A 21,533-nucleotide genomic window follows, 5' to 3' on the forward strand; every position below is an offset into this window, starting at 1 on the left:
TATTACTGTAAGTAACTGTGAATCGCTCTGGATTAAGAGCATCTGCTAAGGCCTAAATTGTAAATTGTCTTTCCCTCTCTCTCTTTCTGTTGCCCATGCAGCGTTGAGTCCCCGTTGTGGCCGGTGGGCATGGTTTTGGAGGGCAGCTCAGAGGCCCTGTGTCCCCCCCCTTCTCTGGAGCTGCGTCCCTCCTGCAACAAGAGCCAGCCCTCGCCTCCTCTGGGCTCCAGCTCGCAGCCCCACGACGGAGTCTTCCCGGGGGACAAGGAGCCCGTCAAGTACGGCGAGCTAATCGTCTTGGGGTGAGACACCGGTGTTGACTTTTGTCGACTAATACTAAGTCGAAAAATGTTCGTCGACTACCTTTTTTCGCTGACGAAAACTAAATGGAAACTACCGGTAAATGAAAACTAAGCAATGATGACTAAAACTAAGACTAATTATATTGACAATTTCGTCAACAAATAAAATGTTAGGAAGCGACTAGTGGACAAGAGATCCAGTATAAGTCATTTTACACTTGGTTGCATGCTGAAAATAGCTGTAGATCAGCAAGTGTAAAATCAGCCATTACGATGCCATCAAGGCCCGCCAAAATACATTTCAGTCGACTAAAATTAGACTAACAGACTTCCAGGTGACTAAAATGTGTCTAAAACTAAATTAAGTTTCATTCCAAACTAAAGACTATGACTAAACTAAAATAGAAAAACAACACAGTCACTGCACTACACGACGTACTCGTACAGTACACGTCATTTAGACATGTTTACCATAACGACCTATTCTAAGTCTATACGTTGGCTATGTGCGTTGCCATCCTCATGTGCACCCATGCAAATCTTCCATCTGAATTAGTCTAACTAAACCACCCCTCCTGCCTGCATCTTGTAGAAGGGCCTGCAGTACGCACACTATATATTTTTTTTCTGGTTGAGCAGCACACAGAAAAAGAGCTCATTTGACTCCATACAAAGATGTCATTCACACACAGTGCGCAGAGGAAGCATGCATAGGCAAATGAAGGTGAAGGAGAGAGAGAGAGAGAGAGAGGATGAGAATGACGGAGGACGAGCAGAGAAAGAGTAACAGGGAGACTGAAAAGGAGTGATATATAAAATGATATGATTAGGGGAGGAGATAAAAGAGATGACATAGTGAGAGAGAGAGACGGGGGGTGGCAGATAGAGAGAAAGCATGAAGCACATCATCTACATATAGACTTGGTGGTATGATGCTCTCCTGCTGTTCCAGGCCCAGAGACGCAGGTGTTATATTATATTCACTCCTTGCCCTATTGATCTGTACGCTGATGGATTATGAGAATGGCTCGGTTCCTCGTCCACGTGCTTGGGGGGGGGGATAGGGAGGGGGCGGGGGGGGGAGGGGGCTTTGCTTCCAGCCACCGACATTTTACGAGGTCCATCCAATCATGGCTTCTCAGCAGCTAATAGAACATGAGCGGGTTTTGAATGTGGTTCCATATACTGTACCATACGCTGCCTGCCTGGGTTGGGATTATCATATAGCTGTGGAAATAAAACAAGGGGCATTTCAGCTGCATGTGGGAATGGAGGAAAGCGGCGAATGGGCAAATCCGACTTCCATGTACAGCTGGGAATATTTGCCATTTGCCTCTAGCTTCTTTCATTTCACGCTGTGGTCCATTTCTCATCACATTATATCACAGACATTTCCATTTCAGTTGGATTGAACCTTTATTTTCTATGCCATTCCCTTAGTGAATTCTGCTTAACCAGAAATCATACCATAGTCCCGGTGGTCCCGGTCCCCTACTTCTTGGTTTTGGGGAAGATGTAGACTACATGTCTCCTCCGATACACAACCGCTTCTTTTGTGAAGAGTACAGCCCTGCATTGGGATTTGGTTCCCGATGTAGCCCAACCCAGCACAAATCTTACAGGAGCAGGTGGTCTTTAAGTTACTGCGGGCGGGAATGGGTGGTAAAAAGAAAAACGGTGGGTCCTGCATGTCATTGGTGCAGCATGGAGCAGAGCATGGAGTCCACAAACATCATCAAAAATCATTGTAATCACCATCAAAGCTGGTGATTACAACACCAAAGCAAAGCAAGGGGGCAGGTCTGACATTTGGATGCATTTCTCAATTGTTACTGACAGAAACGTGAACCAACCAATCCATCACTAAAGCTCAGGCATGCTGCTGGGGCCGAGTGGGAAATGAATAAAGCAGCATCCACAATTCCACACACTCTACACTGCAAGCTTTTTGCCTTAACCTCTTAAACCCCAGGGGGGTAAAGGGGGTAAATCTGCAACATCGGAGTTGGAACCGGAGACCAATTGGGTCTCTCCACTGACCCGCTGAGCGCTGTTCAGAGGTGGACAGCCGCTGCCCCCGCCGGCGGGGGCAATGGGGCTCTTAACCCATTTTGACCTGAGATCCGATTCTAAAAATGTCTTCTACATCCTGACAGTTTTCTGAAAAAGCTATGTTTCTATGTCAGTCGTTCTTCGATTTTTCAAAAATAGCAGACCTACAAGCTCGTAGCGCGCCACTCGGTGGCGCGCTATGAGCTTGTAGATCTGCTATTTTTCAATAGCTAAAGCATAACATAATGCTAACACCAAAAGGGGTTCCCGCCCAAAATGGGTTAAGACCTTTTTTGCCGATGGGTTCCCAGATTGGGTATAGTGTAACCAGTAAATGTGACAGAGCTCTGATATTATTGCCTAAGGCACAACACAGGTTTTGTGCATTGTCACAACACCTGTGGCAATTCAGTCATCCACAATGTCTCCAAACATTTCAGTGACTAAACCTCAGGGGAATTGTTGTCTTATATTGGCGCTGCTACAAAAAACAAAAGACATGCGTGTCCCCTGAGACAGCCAGACAGGGAACACCAGAAAGAAGATACTTAGATACGAGATTCTGTAAAATACACCGTATGTATAGGAACAGAATGCAACACAATGCATACAAAAGGCAGAGTCATCACAAAGCACAGAGCATATGCAATGTACTGTAATTTATTTATAGTACAACACTTATGTCCTCATTTAAACCGAGAGGTTGTGCATTGGCCCATATGCTTATATACTATCACATTCACTGGTTGCTTTATGACAGGGGGTTTCAACTGATTTTGACCCAGGGACCACCATCCTGACTAAGAGCAATCTGAGGACCACCACTATTGTGTCGGGTGGGTCCATCATAGACCTACCTGACACAATAGTGCTGGGGGTTCATGCACCATTCCATGGGTTAAGATTAGGTTTTTTTTCCCTCGAACCAAAAGGAAATAGCAAATGGGTGTCTAATACTATATACTTGCCGTATTAAAATGAGATATATTGTGTATATCACAGATTTTTCTATTTGCATTCAAATGATGAATTAAAATCTGAGCTGACAGAAGGCACTGAAAAGCTGCTATTAGGGGTGGCAGTCCAAGGGTTAGTATATACACACACAGAATACAACACAAGCAGCAGCTGCAGCAGCAAAGAAGCAAAAAACAAAGTTCCTACCTTGAGCCATCTTCTACTTGACTTCATCAGTTGTGTAACTGATTGGAACCCATGGATAGAGAGATAGAGCCTCCGACTCTCACTCTCTAGTTTATGATGAGCCCTCTAGTGCCCTCCAGTCATCTCCATCCTCCATACATCTGGCTAGCTGGCCAGTACTTTCCTCCCAGTATCAATGGCACCGACCAGCCTTATTCTCCTGGCTGACATCTTCTCACTCATGCTTGGAAGTTTAGTACGGCACATAGCATTCTGGTGTAGTGCAGTGGTCAGGGACTTAGGGCAGGCTCTAGGGTCCAGCATTCACAGCATGTCACAGGAGAACGGACTCAGGGCTGAGAAGAAGCTGAGCTTGGGGGTCTGGGGGGGTCATCACCCTGGTTCGTGTACCTGAGGAGCAGGTTGAGAGAGACACCAAGGCTTAAGCTTTGAGTAAGTAAGTAAGGTAGAAAAAAGGAAATGTGCAATTCAGGTTGTAACACTGAAGCAATTCAGTATCGAATAACTTCGATCTTTGCACAGCGTTGAGTATGCGCAGGCAGCTTCTTTCAATTGTTACTGATAACAATGGAAATGAACTGGAGGAAGAGAACTTCATTTTGAAACATTGTTACTGACAAGTATATGCATCCATTTATGAATAAGTAACCAACTGTCAAGCAGTAAGCGCAGCCCGCTGTGCCGCTGTCCGTGGTGCTGTGAAGGCTGATTCTGTGTTTCTGTTTGTATTTGGGTCCCAATGGAAATATTTGTGGGAGCAGACGGTACTTAAACTTAGCTGTGGGCGGTAAAATATACTGTACGCTGCAGGCGGTATGCGATGAAACCATTACGGGAGCAGAGAAAGGAGATGACAGAGTGAGAGAGAGGGGGGTGGGGGGGAGAGATATGGAAAGCAAGCATGTCATCTACATTCTGGGAAATGGACAGAAATCCAGCGGGAACGGGTGGGAGTGGGACTAAAATGGAATTGCACACAAGTTTGTAAATTTGGATTGGAATATGTATTGAAAGCTCTGGTGGGTTGTTCGGTTGGTGTTGTGCCGTTTTATATTCATTATTTCTTGTTTTCTTTTTACCACAGTGAAGCCAATGGCATTTGGGCATTTTTGACATTTGTATTCATCTATCTATGCCATTCACCTTTACTTTACTGAAATTGTTTCTAAACCTGGTTCATCATAACGTTTAAAGATCCAACTACATTTTGTTTGTGCACACAGGCACAATGGCTCTCTGGTCAACGGGGACAAGGGTCGCAGGAGAAGTCGTCTCGCACTGTACAAGAGGCCCAAAGCCAACGGTGTCAAACCTGATGTCATCCACAATGTCTCCACCCCTCTGGTGTCAAAGGTAAGAGAGTTCGTATTGGGTCATGGGATGGCTCATTAGTACTAGCCTCGGAAACCCAGGCTTTTATTTGCGTTCGCATTCCCACAACACGTAGCATGATGAGTTGTGGGCTTGTAGATCTGCTATTTTCTGTGGGGCCGGCAATTAGGGAGGTAACAATGGGTGAGCCCATGGTAGAGCGCTTTGGATAAAGGTGCTATATAAACGCACCATTTACCATTTTTTACCATTAATAAAACATGCTTGAGGATTCCACGTAGCCTGGCTAATAAGCCAGACAATTTTTTTTTGCCAACGGCTGATTCGGTCTGGCTTATTAGCCAGGCTAGATTCCACGAGCCCCAAGCTGAAAGAGGACCCTTGAACATGCTGTCGTTTGTAGATTTTCTTTAGGAATTTTGCGTTTCTAAGCTCTAGGCCAAATTAAACACTATAGGCTACAGAAAGCCCAGGGCTACCTTAACCTCGTTTCACTCTCAAATTTATCCTCCGGCGGGTTTAGAGTAAGCCCTGTGTTGAGGATTCACACCTGAAGAGCCTAGGGTTAGAATCTTTTAAAACACTGACAGCAGGGAACAGTTCGAGCACACAAGCGGATTAGGCTGGACAACGAACATTCCCTTGCTTTGGTCCTAACCTCCTTTCACACTGGTGATCTTGACCCCTCAGTGTTTTGGGGGATGATCCTGAAAAGTACAGGCGATATAACCCTGCTCTGGAGAGGGCTTTAGGAAACCCCAGGATAAATATGGGGATATCCCACATTCTTGTGTGTTGTTAGCTAACGGAGCTGTGGTACAGGCCAGGGCCACTATATTTCCACACTCACTCCAGAGGGCCACATTGCAGATTACTGTTGTAGCAAAAATAGCCGATCTACAAGCTCAAAGCTTGCAGATCAGCTATTTTTGCTATATTTGAATTGAAATCCTGAATTATTTTTTGCTATTGGAATCCTGAAAAGTTTGATTTCAAATGCCTTTCAAATGGCTTTAATTATAGTCATGTTAACTTATATGAACTAAATAACGAATACATTGGACGTAAAAAAGACAATAAGATTGTAATACTAGTCAGTAAGCTACAGACTTATAATTAATTAAAGTGGGTCATGTTTGGAATTGGAATTGTAACAGTTGAAATCAATAATATATCAGTATTCTGATATTAACCTGAGGGCTGCATTAAATGCTGCATTAACCGGGCCGCCAGTTGCCCATGTATGATCTAACACACTGTTTCTCAACGCCTGGACCATCCGGGATCCAGCTAGACCCCTCCTGTGGATTTCACAGTGTAGATTGGGGTCCCCATGATAAACAGGAGAAGGGCGCACACCAGTGTTGGTGAGGTGCTGCTGGCCTTGGAAAATAAATATAGAAGATAAAGAACCACCAACCATTTTGACCTCGGAAGGTCTTCTTCAGGGAATGAGAAAAAATATTGTAGCAAATTGGGGTCTGTGGCCTAATAAATAGAGTGCTGAAGTCCTGACGTCACTCGATCAGCCCCTGGGTTCCAAGGGGTTCGCAGACGTTTTTCTCTATGGAGAATAACATGGGGTCATCTTAAAATCGTCTCATATAAGAATTGTGGTCCAAAAATAAACAAACCCGGCAATATTGTCGGGGAGGTGTCTGTATCGTTTAAGACAGTCAGTCACTCATATTTGATACATATCTGTTTCTAGCGAAAATGTAACTAATTCGTGTTTTCTCTCAGTTGATTCTTCATATCCATATGAGTGAAACGGCCGGGATGATTTGTTTATTTTTCAAACACAGTTCTTATGAGGCTAATCTAAAATCCCCTTATGGGGATTATAATCCAAATAATAAAAAGTACTTAGCCACACTAGACATTCCAGTCTGGTTTGAATTACACATTATTTCCTTCCTTTCCTATGTACAGAGTGCTACGGCACTCTGTACATAGAGTATAGAGGATAGACCACGGGAACGAAATGAGAGCTCTTGCGCTTGCGGCGTGTGACTTGACTGGAATCTCCTTTTGTACTGTGTTGATAATGTTAACAGGTCCCCCCTGAGGATATTGCTATAAATAATAACGTGCTATTTATGAGCTAGCCCAGGAAAATAGGGGCCTGTTACACGATACCACTTGTTGCCAGCGGTGACTGTCGTTGTGTTTCCGCAATCTCTGTTCTTCACCCGTGTACAGTACACTGCTATGAATGCATCTTTTTGTCCATCAAAAAGTTATATCAATTCATGACTTCCCGGTATAAGGGGAATACCAGCCTCTTTTGACAAAGAAGAAAGAACCTTTGGCACTCGTTACTTTGATAGGATTTCATGAAACAAAACGGTGTTTGTTTGTTTCCGTTACTGACCTATTTCATGATTGTTATTGAATGCCTCTAAAACATATCTTCACACTTCATCAAAATGCTATTGTTATTTTGGTGTTCTCACTTGTATTTCGGAATATAGGTCCATTGTGCCTAAAGCTTACCCCCCAGCCTCCTTTGACCTGCCCATGGGACTTACTTATGCGGAATCGACCTAAATTATGAAATCTAAGTGAGAACACACATCAGAATAGCATTTGAAATGAGTCTTATTGTTATGCGTTTCATGTGATTTTGCAGTGTTTAATGAGCATTACAACATTGCAGTGTTGCCAGTTCTGCTTATTATAAGCGACTTTGGGCTAGTTTCACATTTAGACCTGAGGACACATCTGCGTTACCTTATAGCTTTTAACCACTTTAACCATTATTTTAAACTTTATCTGTTGAAAAAAAGCATAGCCTAGCTCTTTTAGAAAAATTGTGAAAATGTGTGCAAATCTTTGAATATATATTCTTTCACGGTGAACGTTTTTAACTCATATCTTTGCATCTGGGGGGGGGGGGGGGTCCCTGGAATAACATATTTTCAGATGGGGGGTCAAATCCAGATAATTATGTGGGTCCCTTGACGTGAAACAGTTTGAGCACCAGTCGACCAGTGCACCACACTGATAGTTTTTTTCAGAAAACTTTTGTAGAATCAGGTCCTCAGGGTTAAGCAAGGGGACCGGTAATCCACGTATGCATGCAGGCTCTTTCCCAGAAGGCCGAGCTTGCGCGTGTCCTTGCCATGTGTGTGTGTGTGTGTGTGTGTGTGATGTGTATAATGTGTTTTGCATCGACAGGCCCTCAGCAACAAGAGCCAGCACAGCATCTCCTACACGCTGTCCCGCAGTCACTCTGTCATCGTGGAATACACCCATGACACCAACACAGACATGTTCCAGGTCAGCCCTGCTGCTTGCGCACGCACGCACACACGCACGCACGCACACGCACACACACACACACACACACACACACACACACACACACACACACACACACACACACACACACACACACACACACACACACACACACACACACACAAAATTACCTACTTTGTATAGACACAGACAAAACACTCCGACATGTGCAGGTGCACTCTTCCCCACCGACACACACACGCACAGGAACACACACTCCCTCACGTGCCAGCTCAACGCTTTCAGCTCTGACCTACTCTGGAAATAGAGCGCTTGAACTCAAAATAGGGGAGAGACGGCCGAGTGCCGCCTTGTTGAACCTGCTCGCATGCACTGCACACAGCTGTCACGTGCAAATACACACACACACGCACGCACGCACGCACGCACGCACGCACGCACGCACGCACGCACGCACGCACGCACGCACGCACGCACGCACGCACGCACGCACGCACGCACGCACGCACGCACACACACACACACACACTAGCCAGAAATAGTCGTGTCACCCGGAGTATCTGTCATCTAGCTAGCCCAAGCCTCAACAGTGCAGCGTCATGAAAGGAGGAGGGGGTGGATGCAGGGGTCGTAGAGGAGAAAGGAGGAGGGGGTGGATGCAGGGGTCGTAGAGGAGAAAGGAGGAGGGGGTGGATGCTGGGGTCGTAGAGGAGAAAGGAGGAGGGGGTGGATGCTGGGGTATAGATGAGAAAGGAGGAGGGGGTGGATGTAGGGGTCGTAGAGGAGAAAGGAGGAGGGGGTGAATGCAGGGGTCGTAGAGGAGAAAGGAGGAGGGGGTGGATGCAGGGGTCGTAGAGGAAGGGGTGGATGCAGGGGTCGTAGAGGAGAAAGGAGGAGGGGGTGGATGCAGGGGTCGTAGAGGAAGGGGTGGATGCAGGGGTCGTAGAGGAGAAAGGAGGAGGGGGTGGATGCAGGGGTCGTAGAGGAGAAAGGAGGAGGGGGTGAATGCAGGGGTCGTAGAGGAGAAAATAGAAGCCAGAAGGAGGAGAAGGACGGAAGAAAGGGAATGGAAGATACAGGACAAATGAGGGGAAATATGAGTCAGACTCGACCGCTCCCAGCCGCTCTCCAGCCATCCATCTCTCATCCACACATCATGTGGAGGGACCCAACTCCAGCAGACTCCAATCTATATGCCTGTTGATCTGCCTGCCTGCCACGGCCCCCAAGTGTTGATATTGATGGCAAATTTTGATTTTAGTTTTAGTCTCATTTGGATTTAGTCAAATTGTGGTCACATGGAATGTCTTAGTGTTAGTCTAGTTTTAGTCGACTAAATATCATAAGATGCACACATGATAGAAGTAAGTGACAGTTGTTTGTTAGTAAGGTAGCCAATATCACCAGCAATATCACATTTAAAGCAGAGTTTGGCAGCAATGCATGCTGGGTTCTGCACACTATTCACCTCTCCGCAGTATTCCAAGCCAAAACCAAAGAGGGATCATATCGCACCTTGTTGCCCATCATACAGCGAAAGCTACAGTGGGAAATCCCCTTTAACGTATTTTGTAAAAGCAGATGTCAGCTCAGTTGCCCTGTGATGTTTCTTTTCTTCACTGTTCTGTACTGTACTGTACTGTTACTGTACCTTGTTCCATGCAACCAAAGGGGCTCACAACTCTTTGAACAGTCCTAAAATGGATTTCAATTGTATTCTATTCCAGTGGTGGACAAAGTACTCATCCTCAATGCTTGAGTCAAAGTATAGAACAGATAGTCCTGGTCAAAGACCAGGACTCAACTACAAGTGAAAGCTGCTCTGTTAAATGTTATATTTGAGTTAAAGTACTTGCTTAAACACCACATTAACAAATACTAAAGTATTTAAAAATACAAATCACAAAGTTAATTTTCTTTTTAATATCAATGCATTTCTGCATTCAAATTGAGACACTTTCCAAAGAATAGTCTAAATCCACCACTGTTCTATTCTCTTCCATTGTAATTCCAGTCTATTGACTTCAGCCTTCCTCTGCTTCCCCCCCATGCAGATTGGCCGGTCAACAGAGAGTATGATAGACTTTGTGGTGACGGACACAGCGGGCAGCGGAGGTGGCAGTGGTGGTGGTGGCAGCGGGCAGGGCCTGGGGGCAGTGGGCGAGGGCGTAGGCGGTGGGGGCGGCGGTGGCCAGTCGGCCCAGAGCACCATCTCCCGCTACGCCTGTCGGATCATGTGCGAGCGCACCGCCCCGTTCACCGCCCGCATCTACGCCGCCGGCTTCGACTCCTCCAAGAACATCTTCCTGGGGGTGAGTAACTGTCCACCAGTGGTGGAAAGTAACTAAGTACATTTACTTAAGTACAATTTTGAGGTATTTATACTTTACTTGAGTAAATCAAATGTTCTACTCCACTACATCTCAGAGCCAACATTTTTACTTTTACTCCACTACAATTATTTGAAAACTTTAGTTACTAGTTACTTTGGAGATTTTAATTTTGATTACAAAACATACATTAACCACTTCAACCCTATATAGGTCGGCCATTTGAAAAGAGCAGATCTACAAGCTCACGCATTGTGAGCTTGTAGATCTACTATTTTCAAAAGATTTTGAAGCGCCCCTCAAAAAGGAGATGACCAAGAATAGACAATAGAGTGGTTACAACTAGAACTGTGTCAAAACCCAGTATATTCCTGGACCTAGTATGGGCAATGAGCGACGTTGTGTACAATTAGTTAGAGGACAGTCACTGTGTGACTATGATGTGAATTCCTGGATATGAAATGTTCATGGTCCCATTATTTCTTATAGTGTACTGACATAACATGATCACGCTATGTTGTAACGTATGTATGTAATAACGGTTACATGAAGAGAGCAACATTTTCCAGTCATATCTTGGGATTTCTTGATTTGAAAGAGACGTTATTAAATAATGCTAGCCATTATAATTATGCGACTCCCCGTGCTCTTTCATTAGATTCTGCAGTTTCTCGCATGTGTTTTTTCTTTATTGAGTGTCTTGTCAGGTTGATTGTTATTTGGAGTGCTTTAACTGTGCACACTCCCTCATGGAGAGTTGTTTTCTCTGCTACTCTGCACTATGGTGGAATCTAACAGTGCATAACCAGATGTTTGATTTGAAAGAGAATTATAATGCAGAAAATGACACACTGGGAAATCAAATGGTGGAGTTTATGAATGGTTTAGTGTAATCAAGGCAACTGTATTCGTGTAGCGGCGCTCTATAGAAGTTATCTCAAGGGACTTTTCATGTGGAGTACTGTAAAGCAGTGGTTCCCAAAGTGGGGTCTGGGGACCCACAGGGGTCCTTGAGGGAGTTCCAGGCGGTCCCCTGATAAATGATGGATAGTCAGGAATAGGAACCAAATGGACACTGAATGTGGCTGTAACTCTTTCAGAGTTATTGTGGTATGTGGTCTGAAAGCAGGGGTTCTCAAAGTGGGGTCCGGGGACCCCCAGGTCCCTATATAGTCAGCTATTTAAAAAAAAATGTTGACATTCATTGAAAATGTTAGAATATCTTTTGACATTTTTAACACCACAAATCTTGTATGGGGTCCTTGGCACAACATCTTTTAAAGATGGCCGGGGTCAGACAAAGCTGTAACTCACTACATCCCTTAGCCTGGAGGGACGATTGATCTGCAATTGGCTTGGTAGTTGTTAGGCCGTCCAAGGGTACACAGAGTGTACGTGTGTGTGTGTGTGTGTGTGTGTGTGTGTGTGTGTGTGTGTGTGTGTGCGCGTGTGTGTGTGAGTGCGTGTTTGTGTGTGAGTACATGTGTGTCTGCGTGTACGCCATAGATATAAAAACCTAGAAGCCTCATTGGTCGCTGCAGTTCATTGAAGCGACGCATACAGTTTTACGCATACGTTTTTTCCGCAGAAGTTTGGCAAGCTTCCGTGTGCATCACCAAAGCTTTCCTCCTCTCGAGATACATGACGCCCCAGAGCCGAAGGAGGCGTCTACCTTTCTGTCTATTGTGTGTGTGTGTGTGTGTGTGTGTGTGTGTGTGTGAGAGGGACGGGTTAAGGCCTTTCCAGATGGGGAGCAACTGACGTGCCTAGTAATTCATTTTCAATGAGAGGCGTGCGTTTATTTTGGACGCGCAGAAAAGTTCAGGAGCGATTACGCAATTACGAATTTTCATGGGCGTGATCCCGTGAAATTGTCGCACGCGTGCTCGTTTCGTGCACACGCCCGCGGTCGACTAGACCTGGATTGTGGCGAGCTTTTTCTTTCACGCTACGCGTCCCGCGCCCTTCATGTGCACACCTGTCGCTGATCCAGGCGACAATGGTTGTGTCCAGTGTTGTTTTTGGCAGCAAATTTAGATTTTAGTTTACCGTAGTCATAGTCTTTGGAAAGAAACTTCATTTACTTTTAGTCGTATTTTAGTCAGCTGAAATGTTTTAGTGTGTAATTTTAGTCGACTAAAGCTACAGTTGGTTTTTGTCAACAAAAAAGCATTTTTTGCATGCCTTGATAGCGTTGTAATGGCAGATTTTACACTTTGTTTCATGCTGAAAATAGCTGATCAATCTGACAATCTGCTATTGTCAATTTGCCAGAGCATATTACCAAGCATAGAATGACTTCTTCTCCTCTAACATTTTAGTCTAGTTTTTATCTGTTGACGAAATTGTCAGTATATATTTACTCCTAGTTTTAGTCACCGTGGCTTAGTTTTCATTTAGTTTCTATTTAGTTTTCGCCAGTGAAAAAAGGTAGTCAACGTCATAGTTTTAGCCGACAAGATCAACAGTGCCTGCGTCACTCGCTCCCCGTCTGAAAGGACCTTCAGTCGTGTGTGCATGTTATTTCCTGGCAGTAGTCTCTAGTCTGCTGGCAGACATATCAGAGACAGCCTTGTCAATGTATCTACTTATCTAATATGTTCAAGGTTCAAGGGTTCAATGCTGTACTTTATTGTCTTGTGTACAGGTACTTCAAGTTCAAAGTCAAACCTATTTTCGTTTGGTTTCCTTCAGACAATGCAGCAGCATAGGAAATAACAGCAACAATAAACATTTGTTTTTTTCATCAGTGTATGTATGTAATTGTATATTGTATGCATCACAGCATTTTTTCAGTATTTGCCACCTAACTTAATGTAAACACCTTCACAGTATTAGATACAGCTCAAGCATATTAGTGTGCAAGAAAAGGACAGGAGAGGGGTTCATTCTATTCTTGTCAGTTCGTCCATGTGCATGTACGGGGAAAGGAGCTTTTAAAGCCTATACTTCAGTTGACCCCAGTGTTCTATACTTGATGCCCTCCTTATTTTGAGCGGTGCAGCCACTCCAAGGAACAGCAATGTGTGTCCCTTGGTCTGTCTGTCTGTTTAGAGTACAAACAGGTGACAAAGTGGCGCTGTTGAGCTTCACACTGTGCACAGGTGCATGATGGGAAGCTGAGTTTTTAGTGTAACACCAGCACAGAGCAGTACATACTATGGTGTAGCACCGACAACCAATAGTCCGACAACCAATAGTCCAACAACTAATTGTCCGAAGCCAATAGTCAGACAACTAACAGTCCCACTATTCCAATAGTCCCACAACTAATCGTCCGACAGCCAATCGTCCGACAGCCAATAGTCCGACAACCACTAGTCCGACAGCCAATAGTCAGATAGCCAATAGTCCCACAACTAATCATCCGACAGCCAACCGTCCGACAGCCAACACGTTGTGTTCTTGTCTCCGTTGTGTGTGCCCCCCCCCCCCCCATATTAGTATTATTATTAGTTTATGTTTCTGTGTCGCGGCCATTGTTTGCGTTTGTTTTGTTCGTTTGGTGGAGACGTTCTCTCCGTGGTTCAATGACTGTGTTTTGTTGTGGCTTTCCTGCTGTCTGTCCATGCAGTTAGCTCATAAAATTAGTTGTTGTCGCTTCGAGTTGCGTAGACGGTCGCGTAGAGTGGCTGGCTGGTTGCGGTGTGGTGCGGAAATCAGCCCTTCCACGCCGGTGCGGACCCGACGGTGTGTGCGTGTGTGCATGGATGCCGTGTCCTATTGGCAGACGAGGCAGCCAATCAGGCTAGAAAAGTCGTTCATTAGTCAGGTGGTTTCACCTGACAAAAAAGAAAATCTCCGAACTGTTTTCACACAGTTTTAGCTATACTACAATTTAGATGTCACCAGATATATTGGTATGGCAGAGAGCTGTGAGCAGCTATGTGAGACTCGTATGTGTGCGAAGATCGCTTTTAGCCATGAAAGTAGGGAGCACAATGCAGCTCTCTTTCGCTCTACTACATCAGTGGTTCTCAAAGTGGGGTCCTTGAGGAGGTTCCAGGGTGTCCCCAGCAAAGTTTTAACCCCATTATCCATATTTTAAACTATTAAAAATAAAAAAATAGCAGATATACGTCTGCTATTTTAGAAAAATCTTGACAGTGTTTGAAAAAGTTGCAATAATGTATATTATTACGGTATATGAATTTGGGGGTCCTTGAGAACCAGTTTGAGAACCACTGCACTCACTCAGACAGCTCAGCAGCATTTTGTGTGGGCCCCCCGAGTCTGGTGTACGTGCACACGCACGCACCCGCGCACACACGCACGTGCGCACGCATGCGTGCACGCACAGAAATCATTGTGTGTTGTTACCTGTCTGGAGGGGTGCCCAGCTACACAGCTGCAACAAGGAGCTCTCTTTCTGTCTTTGTGAGAGGAATAATGCTATCAGGGCCAATTAACAAAAGGCACAGGTCTTACAGGCAGATGGGTGGGCGGATAGAAGGGTTGATTGTCAAACACTCGCCATATCGTCGCTATCTGGCAGAAGCCTTGTAATCTCCATATTTTTCATCTTTTTATATATTTTTTGATACATCAGTGGTTTTCAATATCAAGGCCCAATGGGCCTTTTCATATCAAGGCCCATTATTTATTTGGAATTTGAGCCACGGACCACCATTTGATTTAGTCTCTCAGACAGACATAAAACTTAAATATTGTGTTGTAGTTGGGATAGAATTTTGTCCACAATTCCATGCTATATTGACGTTGGCACCATTAGGAGAGATAACAGGCAAACGTTGATCAAAATAATAATTCTTCTATGTTCTCAAATTGTGTAGACTTCTTGTAAAGTAATGCAGATGTTTAACAATAATGTAACTCTTGAGAGCGTGAAATGAGTTAAATGAGAGTTAAATGAACATTGATTTTGTAATATAAATTGTGGTCTCAGAGATAGAAATGCCATTACAGGTTGAGAATAACTGCTAGAGCCATACAAATCTTCTCTCATGGGGGTCCCTGGCATATCTTTTCAAATGGGGGTCCACAGGCTAATTAGTGTCAATCTGGGGGTCCTTGACATGAAAACGTTTTGGGAACCACTGGACAAAAGTCCAGGTCGCACACACCAAGACTTCAGTTCAAATAGTTTATTTCATATTTGAACAAATACGGACAAACGTTTCGGCTCTCCAGTCCACTGGACTAAATAAGTAATAACTCCACAGTCCACACTGGATCCATTGGAGCAACAAGTGTCCTGGACACACACACAAGTGTTTCTGTGTGACAGCGACCATATCTGCCTTGTGTAAAACAGTAGGCTTACGGTCAGTGATGATAAGATCGCGCCGTGGGCTTAGACAGACAATACGCAGGAAGATAAACAAACACAAAGCAGATGGGAGAGGATAATAATTGTATCCATATGGGGATTATAGAGTCGCAGTTGATGATGTATATGCCAGTGCTACTAATGAGGCTTTTAGTGTGTGTGTGCGTGTGTGTGTGCGCGTCTGCCTGTCTGTGTGTGCGTGTGTGCATGTGTGTGTGTGTGCGCGTGTGCGTGTGCGTGTGCGTGTGTGTGTGTGCGCGCGCACGCAGGATGCATCAAGTGTACATTATCACATTTGCCTGTGTCTCTGCCTTTGTGCTCCATATATATATATAAACCCGCTACAATCATCTCGGCCAACAATGGCAGCCGTTAAGGAGTACAGTACTGTGCAGAGAGCCCAGGGGCAGGCAGGGAGAGGTGTTTACTAAAGGGCCATTTTTGAGTGGTGCAAACCACTCCAATAACCAGCTTTGTCTGTATCTATGTGTCTATGTATGTGTGTACCTGTACGTGGGGCCACGTACAGGTGAGCATGGTTTCTATGGTCACTGACATTACGTCAGACCACAGCTGATCAGGCTATATAAGACCTTGCACCACTCAGTTCACACGGGTGTGATTTTTATACTTATAGGTCTACTTGCGCACCGGTGTCGTGCACCAAAAGATGTGCGCGGCACAAAATTGACAAACTCACAGTTGTGAGCTTGTAGATCGGCCATTCTCGGTGCGCGACATGCTGCGCAACCAAGTATAAAACAAGCATTACTCATTGACATAATACGATTTGGATCCATTCTGGCTGAGAGAGGTACTTTGACTCCCAACGCGCTCCCGCCCTCCCTCCCTCCCTCCCTCCCCTCCGGCATGAAGTATAGATTGAGCTGGAGATGGATGCACAATGCACATTGAGGTGAACTCGGTGTGGAAAATGCGCAGGGGAGAGCTGGCACTGGCCTGGACAGGGACGACATGCTCCTGCGAAGGAGTGGCGCTGCATGGGGGCTGGGAGAGAGGCACTGTTGCAGTGTTGAGTGTTGAGCAAATTTTAGCAAAGATTTTAGTTTTAGTCAAAGTCTCTTGAATGGTTTTCATTTTGTTTTAGTCATATTTTAGTCACCTGGAATGTTTTATTTTTAGACTAGTTTTAGTCGAATACATATATCGACACAATCTACAGTTGATTTATTCGACTAAAATGTATTTTGGCGGGCCTTGATGCCTTTGAGCCTTTTCGTCAGTGCAAAAAGGTAGTCAACGAACAGTTTTCGTCATAGTATTAGTCGACAAAATCAACACTGGATGGCATCCAGGAGACGGCATTCTTTGTCAATGGGTCGGGCATACGTCTCACCTCTCGGGCACCTGTTTCTAAGAGCTAGAGACGACAGTATGGGGCCTCCGGAGCATTTGCCATTCAAGAGCCGTTCCATAAAAAAAAGGAAGCTCCATAAACCGCTCTGCCAAGTGCCACACAGTGACCAGTAATAAAATATGTTCCGGTGCTCAGCAGTATTCCCTGAAGAGGAGCTGGATGGGTGGGGGTGGGGGGTAGTTTCAGGGAGATACTGCAAAGAGGGTGAAACAACAACAAATGGAAGGCAGATGGAATGACATCACCACCATGAGTACATCCACTAATGTCACACGGTCGTCTGGAGGTGGGTGGGGGGAGGGATGTCTGTGTAGGGCTGGGTAAAATAAGCCATTTAATCTGTACAGTACATAGGTTAAGTGCACAATCGAGAAGCGAGTTTTGTTTTTCTTATATATCAATGAATCAACACGAAAAAGATAGTCGAATAGTCTGATTATCCATTTAACCCTGTATTATATTTTGTGTGGACAATGGTCTTGTGCGAAAATAAAGAAAATAGATGTTTTTTTGCTGTTTTCTTTGTCTTACAAAAAAAAAAAAATCGTACACGAACCGTAAACGTTTAAAACGGTCACGATATTGCCTTCATGTCTGAGGAGTCGAACCCAGTCGGAAACCAATGAAGCACCTATAATAGCTCTCTCGACAACGTGACATAATCGCATGCATCATTCACGACCCCCCCCCCCCCCCAGCCCCCAGAACTAGGACAGACAAGACAAACAGAGCGAGGTGCACCGGCCAAGCAACAAGCTGCGCACACGCTACAGTAGCATCACGGCCACTTGTGTAACTGGTTTCAGACTGTCAGGGCCAGGGAGAGAGAGATAATGGCGCACGTGGTTGTCGGCAAGGAGGCAGGCCTGGCTGAATAATCATCCCCCCACCCAGGATGCCTCTCTAGCTCGACTGGCACGACACAGAGCGTCCTTGGCAGAACGCAGAGTCAGGCTGCGAGGGCTACTGTAGGAGTGAAGGTGGAGAGAATGAGAGAGAGACAGACAGACAGAGAGAGAGAGAGGATTGTAACAGCTTTATTTAATTATTTAATGTTTGGTTTTAGTTTGTTTAGTTTGTAGAGTGTTTTCTGTCTTATAATTAATGTACTGTGCTTAATTCGATGTGAATGTCAACTCATTTATGTTGATAATTGTATTGCATCTATCTAGCATTGTATTGTAATAATTACCTGTATTGTATTGTATCTAAGAGAGAGAGAGAGAGAGAGAGAGATGTGATTGCGAGGGTATGATACAGAATAGGTGTTCTTGTTAGTTGTGGTGACAGTATTGAATTCCATATTTATCTGCAACTATAAAATGGAACAAGGAGAGTGGGTTGAGTGTGGACTGGAGCTGTGTGCGAGCGTTGCTGTGCATTCCTCAGTCGCTATATACAGTATATATTTATATATAGTAGGCATTGTCTAAATATAGCCGCACCGGCGAAAAGCAACGCTGGCTGTTTTTCTAGCCTCTCTCCTCCACCACCAACACAGCAATCTGTCTCTATGCATTCTCCCCTAACCTTGGTGTCTTGTCTCTGTGTGTGTGTGTGTGTGTGTGTGTGTGTGTGTGTGTGTGTGTGTGCGGCCTTTTTCAGGAGCGGGCTGCCAAATGGAGGACATCGGATGGCTTAATGGACGGTCTGACCACCAATGGCGTGCTGGTGATGCACCCGGCGGGGGAGTTTGTGTCGGAGCCTGCGCCTGGCGTGTGGAGGGAGATCTCCGTGTGCGGGAACGTCTTTGCACTGCGGGAGACGCGCTCGGCTCAGCAGAGGGGAAAATTGGTAAGACAGAGGGAGCAGAGGATGTGGGAGAGAGAGAGTGAGTGGGGACAGGACTCCAGGGTCTGATGGTAGTTTTTCCCTGGGAGGGGTTTTCTTACCTTGACATGACCCCAGAGTGTCATAGATAGATAGATCTATATGATAGGGATAATATACAGAGAGGGAGTTGGCTCAAGAAATTAGATTAGGATTAGGTTAAATTAGAAATTAGGTTGGAGTAGTAGCTGAAAAAAACAAGTAATGGAAAGCATGTGTATTAAAAAAAGAACGGAATAGGCACAATATCAACAGATTCGGACTCCAAGGACTTGATTAATCCGGTTACATGTATATGTGAATAGACCAGACCGTAAAAAGAATACCTTGATCTGCAAAAACAGTTTCACTGTCCTTTGAAAGAAGTATTCGATTGCACATATCCTACCTAGCTGAACATGATGCGAAATCCTTCTGGAGGGGTGGGGGGTGATTGATGTTTCCTGGGAGATTGTCTGCAATAGAGCAAGATGGCCACAGTGCCATCAAGTGGTGGCTGGGGACAGTAACCAACCAGTGCAGAGTTCATCAAACCATAGTCAGTCAGTGGTGGTTCTCAAAGTGGGGTCAATTCAGCAAAAGCTAAGGTATGGCAAGGTCACGGTTATGTGCGGTTTCATTGCCTCTTTTTTGGCCTATTTTGCTCCATGTGCACTTATTTTCCTCTTTTTAAGTGCTATGACATTTCCAACATTCATCAAGAATACACATAATGCGCATTCACAGTTCAACCTTTGCAATGCGATTTCCAACAGAGCACATAACCACAATGGTACCAACGCACATCATGCTCACAACACAAGCCACAACCAACAATAGTCCCCAATGACCAAGCGGCAGCACTTCCAAAGTGCAGCACTTCCAACTGTGTTACTTCAAAGTCATACAAAATACATAGAAATAACCTGCAATGCAATTGTATTTCTCGCCGCTTCTGATGGCTGTGATGTGCTGCTGTGAGCTGTCACTCAAACATTTAAACCCGCCAATGTGGATTCAATCAGAGTCAAAGAGGGGAAACATAAAGTCCAAATGTTGCGATGACTTGATCCATTGTCCATTTAACCCCAAAACACCACAATCAAATCCGCTTCCTTTTCCTACCATTTGTCAAGATCAGGGGGTATACAAGTGTTGAGAATATAATACCTAATACCTTGTGAAAGCGTTCAATTTTGTTCTAATTTGCATTTGTAGTTATTTTTACTGTAATTTAACAGAATAATCAACGCAGATAGACAAAGAGACATTCATGGATTTATTTTTAAAAGTAAATTAATAATGAATCATTATTTCTGAGCAATGAAACAATATTCTCTCTGTTCTTTCCTCCCTTCCCTCTCTGCATTTCATCTTCTTTCATGGTTCCTCCTCTTCCTCCCCAGGTGGATAACGAGTCAAACACCCTTCAGGATGGTTCCCTGATTGATCTTTGTGGAGCGACCCTCCTGTGGAGGACCCCTGCTGGCCTGCGCCGCACCCCCACCCTCAAACAGCTGGAGTCGCTGCGCCAGGAGCTGAATGCTGCGCGGCCCCAGTGTCCCGTGGGCTTCAACACCCTGGCCTTCCCCAGCCTGGCCCAGCGTGAGATCGTCGACAAGAAGCAGCCCTGGGTATACGTAAACTGTGGCCACGTGCATGGTTACCACAACTGGGGCTATCGCAAGGAGAAGGGTCCCGCCGGGCCTGGGGGTACGGCCCCGGCCAGCACGGGGGAAAGGGAGTGCCCCATGTGCCGGCGCGTGGGGCCCTATGTGCCCCTGTGGCTGGGCTGCGAGGGCGGCCTGTATCTGGATGCGGGGCCACCCACCCATGCCTTCTGCCCCTGCGGCCATGTGTGCTCTGAAAAAACAGTGGTGGGCTGGAGCCAAATTCCACTGCCCCACGGGACCCACGCCTTCCACGCGGCCTGCCCCTTCTGTGGCACCTGGCTAACTGGGGAGCAGGGCCACATCAAACTCATCTTCCAGGGCCCGGTGGACTGAGGCCAGAGCCTGGTGGTGGAGGGTGAGACAAGAGGTTGTGGAACTGCTGACAATGGATTGTCTGTGAGGGAAAGAAAAAAACTCCAGAACAGGATGGAAACACAAAGGACCAATAAAAGAATGGGAAGAGGAACACATAAGGATGGATAAGGGAGACTTAAACATGAGCTGTATGGAGATGTAAATAAATTGTCCTGAAATGAAAATGCGTGTTTGTTGATCTTTAGAGAGGTACAAAGAATTGTCGCCTGCACATTCTAACAGTAGAGCTGTTTCGGGGACTTTCAAGGATACAATTGTTTATAGATTTTTAAAGTATTTTAACCACTTACTCTCTAATAGTCTCTATACCGAAGTTAGGGATGTAGGGTTCATGTGGTATTTGTCCCACATTGTCACAGGGCCCAGGAGTCCAACCAGCCCCCTCCCCCTGCCTGCAGGTGCTAGCCACATGAAACATTCCCTCTGGGAATAGCTCCTTCTGCTCAGTGTGTACTGTGTGTACTGTGTGTGTGTGTTTATGTGCAAACGTACAGGCTACAGCAGGGCTCGCTATAGACCCTAAGGAGTGTCTGTGCAGCCAAGCCAGCAGTCTGCAGCAGCACC

At 45.4% G+C, this 21,533-nt stretch overlaps 1 protein-coding gene across 1 annotated transcript in view; it reads left to right on the plus strand.

The window, feature by feature from the left end:
- peli3 (pellino E3 ubiquitin protein ligase family member 3) overlaps positions 1–21,127 on the plus strand; it is a 34,768-nt gene extending 13,641 nt beyond the window's left edge. The window contains exons 2-7 of the mRNA XM_079490689.1: positions 102–302; positions 4,742–4,871; positions 8,031–8,132; positions 10,169–10,426; positions 18,718–18,906; positions 20,328–21,127. Coding sequence (XP_079346815.1) covers positions 130–302; positions 4,742–4,871; positions 8,031–8,132; positions 10,169–10,426; positions 18,718–18,906; positions 20,328–20,927 — 1,452 coding nt within the window. The 5' untranslated portion in view covers positions 102–129 and the 3' untranslated portion in view covers positions 20,928–21,127. The remainder of the gene's footprint in view (positions 1–101; positions 303–4,741; positions 4,872–8,030; positions 8,133–10,168; positions 10,427–18,717; positions 18,907–20,327) is intronic.
- Positions 21,128–21,533: the final 406 nt, after the last annotated feature.

The sequence above is a fragment of the Electrona antarctica genome, assembly GCF_951216825.1.
Source record: "Electrona antarctica genome assembly, chromosome: 21".
NCBI lineage: Eukaryota > Metazoa > Chordata > Actinopteri > Myctophiformes > Myctophidae > Electrona > Electrona antarctica.